Source organism: Monodon monoceros, unplaced genomic scaffold (genome assembly GCF_005190385.1).
Source record: "Monodon monoceros isolate NGI ecotype Baffin Bay Population unplaced genomic scaffold, NGI_Narwhal_1 Super_Scaffold_6, whole genome shotgun sequence".
In the NCBI taxonomy this organism is placed as follows: Eukaryota; Metazoa; Chordata; class Mammalia; order Artiodactyla; family Monodontidae; genus Monodon; species Monodon monoceros.
The window spans coordinates 41281337-41285137 of record NW_021703783.1 but is presented as its reverse complement, the minus strand read 5'-3'; the positions used below and the strand labels follow the sequence as shown (position 1 = coordinate 41285137).

Genomic DNA, 3801 nt, shown 5'->3' with positions numbered 1-3801 from the left:
ATCCTGACAGGTCACTTTGCTGCTTCAGAGTCACCAGCTCAAAATGTTTCTTCTTTTAAGGAGAACAGGCATGCTGAGTGGGCATCTTCCTTAATCCCTTATTCCCAAAGAGCTTCCCAAAGATGAAAACTCTTCTTCCTCCCAACTCCCTAAACTTGCGTTCTAGTCTGCAAATTAGGCAGGCCTACTCATCAGAGAGAAAGGAGAAGAGAGGAGAAGGAAATAGACAAAAGAAGGCACTGTGCTTAACTCTAGAAAAGTGAGACACCCCCCCTCCCAGCTCCACTCTAAGTACCCCCAGGAGAGTCTGGCCTCTGCAGACTCAGGGAGAAATTGGCCCTAATCTTCCACATCCCCTCCCCTGAGATCCTCTGCCCCAAACCTTTTGCTGGTTCTTCTAAGGACCTTGGGAAACTGGAGTTGAGAGTTAAGATTTGTGTGTTTGCTTAGAGTAAACTTCGGCAACTATATAGAGAAGGTGGGATGTTATACCAGGTCAGAAGGAGGAGGGGGATAAAAAGAAACCATCAGACATTGACGTAAAACTAATTCACATCCACTGGTTTATTATTGATCACGGGGCATTTCACATCGACACTAAAATTCTTTATTGCAAGTTTTACAATAATCAAGTAAATTCAGTCCAAAAACACAATAACCACGATGGGGGTGGTGAGGGGTATCCTACCTATAGACTGCCTCTCTGAACTGAAAGTTCATTTTTATTTTCTTTTGGCTCCTCAAACTGAACAGCTCTGAGAGGCTCTCCAGATGCATTTAGCTTTGTCTGCTGTCTTCCCCCCCTCTCCTCCCAGCTCCCCCCAACAATAATACAAAAGAACTTCATAGCTTTGTTCTCCCTAAAATGACTTCCCCCTCACTAACCTCCCCTGGTGCATTTTCAATGCAAAAGGCCTAAGGAAAGAGCGGGGAAGGAGGAGGAGGAGAAAGAAGAAGGAGGAGAATTGGCTTAAAAATCTCTTTCCTTTTTTCTTTTCCTCATTTCCCCTGAAACGCACCTAAACCAGACCATCGTACCTTGCAATATATAATTTTTGCAGTTTTTTTCCTTAAAAAATAAATAACCCCCCAAAATGGCCTTAAAAAAAAACCCCAGCAGGTACCATGCTAAGAGAACATCACATGCTTAAAAGGGTCCTTAACAGTGGAAAGGAGAGAAGGGCAGGGGGCTTGTTTGTTTATCTGTTTTGCCTGTTTGGAAATGACAAGGGATAAGGTGGGAGGAAGAGAGAAAAGAACCAAAATATATATATATATATTAAATTCTATAAATAAGAGTCAATTTGTGTGTGAGGGGAGGATGGGGGCCTGGGGTGGGGGCAGGGTGTGAGTTATGTTTTATAACCTGGTAATGTCCTCTGCCCGTTGCTGCTCCGGTGGCGTGGCGCTCTGGGAGTGGTCTTCAGAAGTGCCCTGGGTGGCTGCCGAGAGGGTGCTGGGTGCAGCCCCGGCCGGGGGCGCTGACCTGACTTTGGTGTTGGGAAGTCGGTGGTCCTTCTTCCATTTCATGCGACGGTTTTGGAACCAGATTTTGATCTGCCTCTCAGAGAGGCACAGCGAGTGGGCGATCTCGATCCTTCTCCTTCGGGTCAGGTAGCGATTGTAATGAAACTCTTTCTCTAATTCCAGGACTTGCTGCCGGGTGTAGGCTGTCCTCGAGCGCTTGGGTTCCCCTCCGTTATAATTGGGGTTCACTGGGGGAGGGGGAGGGGAAAAGCAAATAGTGGGGTTCAAAGGCAGCAGGCTCCCCACCCACCACCCTCACCCCATCCTCAGCTCTGTTGTAACAGGAGGAGGGGGTGGTGGAAATAAAGTCATCAAGCTAAACGGGTTATAAAGAAGTTGAAGGGAGCTGGAGACTTTGTAGTGTAATAAGAGGGGAATCCTCATTGCAACGACACTGAATTATTTATGCGCCCTTAGAAAGCAAGCATAGTTTTCACACATACAGAACAGATCGTAGCACATGGCTCGGACTGCCCAGAGTAGCTAAGCCATAAAATTTATGGGGGATGTAATTACCCATTCTCGCTCGTAAATCCAGTTCAATTGTGCTAACCCAGAGTCGCTCCTGGAGAGAGAGGGGGAAGGAGAGAAAGGAGGACGGGGGCCGAGGAGGGTGGGGAGCGCTGGGGAAGAGGGGGGGGAGAGCAAAAAGCAAAGTTGCCTACCCGTGCTAACGTGGATTTTTTTCATCCATGGGTAGACTATGGGTTGCTTGCTGGCGGCGCTGGAGGGATGGTCAGGGGCTGGCTGGCTGCAGGCTGGCGGGGCTGGGGACGGGGAGGCGGAGGCGCCTGAGAGAGGCGCCGGCTCGCAGAGCGGCTGTGATTTCTCGGGGTGGTGGTGGCCCGCCTGGGCCGGGCCGTGGCCTCGCGAATTGCCTGGCCCCTGGAGACTGGTGCAGCTATACTGGCGCTCAGGGTAGCTAGGGCGCGGAGGCGGTGGTGGGTACAGCTCCTGGTGGTGATGCTGGAATCCCGATTCCCTGGTCCGGCCGTAATATTCCGGACTGTGTTCAGGGATGTAGCTATTTTGCGAATATTCTTCGCATGGAGGAAATTTCGGATCGATGTAGTTAGAGTCCATCAAATACGAGCTCATGATCATTAATTTCTGGAGTGGAAAATAATTTTTCTCGCTTTGTCGTTTTTCTGCTCCATAAAGCCCTCCTACTAGCTAGCGACCCTGTAAAGTTACTTTCACCATGTGACTCCGCCGGCCAATCACACGGAGCAACCCAGTCCCCGGATAAGGAACCGAATCGCTTTATTCAAAATGTATCCAATTTTTTTTGTGTGTGTGGTGGTGGTGGTGCTGGGGGGGTGGTGGCGGTGATGCGGGGTTAGCTGGCAGGGGCCGCGGTGCCCCCAATGCACACCCCGCCGACTGACAACCCTCCCCTGCAAAAGGAGATGGGAAGCCCCAGATCCCTTCTAAAGCCTGGGCATTGGGGGGCTGTCGGGAGGCTGTGATTCAGCCCCCTCCCAGGGTCTCCCCTTGGGCCTCCGGTGGGCCCCTCGGGCTTCGGCTCCCGAGCTTTTCTAGAGGTCTCCATTCATGGCGATCCTGTCTCAGTCTGTGTAGGGCACCGTAGCAGCGCCCCTCTTTCGCAGGAAGAGGAAGTTGAATGAGGACTGGAGTGGAGGTTGGATGGGGAGAGGCCCAGGTTGAGCCCAGGAAGCTGGTGAGCCTGGGATGCCCCCCATCCAAGGAGACCAGAGTCCAGCCCCCTTCCCCATACACACTCACCCAACCCTCTGGCCATGGGGCCGGCGAGGCAGGGTCCCAGCTGGACCGGGCAGGTAGAGGCAGCGGAATGCAAATGATTCTGACGTCATTTCTGGAGGTCTGGGGGTTGAGCCCCCGCTAAAGAGAGACAGGAAGTGGTTGGCAAAAGCAGAGTTCAGAAGCCTTGCCCTCCCCGAGTACCCACTAACCCTCCCTTCCCAGCCCAGAGCAGAGGATCTCTCCTGCTGGCCGCTGTTCCAACTCTCCATTCCGTCTGGCCTGCTGCTTTCTGACAACTGCCTCCAAGCCTGGTTCCCAAGGACCTGGAGCAGGGAGGAGAGCACTCTGCCAGGGGCCAGTGCCCTGGGATGGTGCCCAGCCAAGGCCCAGGGAGCTCTTCTTTCTCCATCCCCACAGAGGGCAGACCTAGCTAAGGGGGAGGCCTTCGTCTGTAGAGCCTGCTTCCGGCCAGGGATTGTATCCATGTAACACATGTGTTTACATGTAAACATGCATCCCCAAGGGCCAGCTCCAGGCTGCCTTCCAAAA

The 3801-nt window shown here is 52.5% G+C and overlaps 1 protein-coding gene across 2 annotated transcripts; it reads right to left on the bottom strand.

The window, feature by feature from the left end:
- Nucleotides 1-540: 540 nt before the first annotated feature.
- Nucleotides 541-3419, bottom strand: HOXC4 (homeobox C4). Of its 2 annotated transcripts, XM_029204700.1 has the most exons (3): nt 3274-3419; nt 2193-2637; nt 541-1715 (listed from the first exon to the last, which is right to left on the bottom strand). In XM_029204700.1, exons 2-3 carry the CDS (start codon nt 2629-2631, stop codon nt 1360-1362), a joined length of 795 nt encoding a protein of 264 aa, XP_029060533.1. In that variant the 5' UTR covers nt 2632-2637; nt 3274-3419; the 3' UTR covers nt 541-1359. The 2 variants fall into 2 exon arrangements, with proteins under 2 accessions (XP_029060533.1, XP_029060532.1); XM_029204699.1 differs by lacking the exon at nt 3274-3419 and having other exon boundaries at nt 2193-2785.
- Nucleotides 3420-3801: the final 382 nt, after the last annotated feature.

Excerpts from the sequence above, each read along its gene's own strand:
- HOXC4 (XM_029204700.1), bottom strand. The coding sequence starts at position 2,631 with ATGATCATGAGCTCGTATTTGATGGACTCTAACTACATCGATCCGAAA. Across the intron at positions 1,716-2,192 it reads AAAAATCCACGTTAGCACGG|TGAACCCCAATTATAACGGA; the intron begins GTAGGCAACTTT and ends CCCCTCCCCCAG.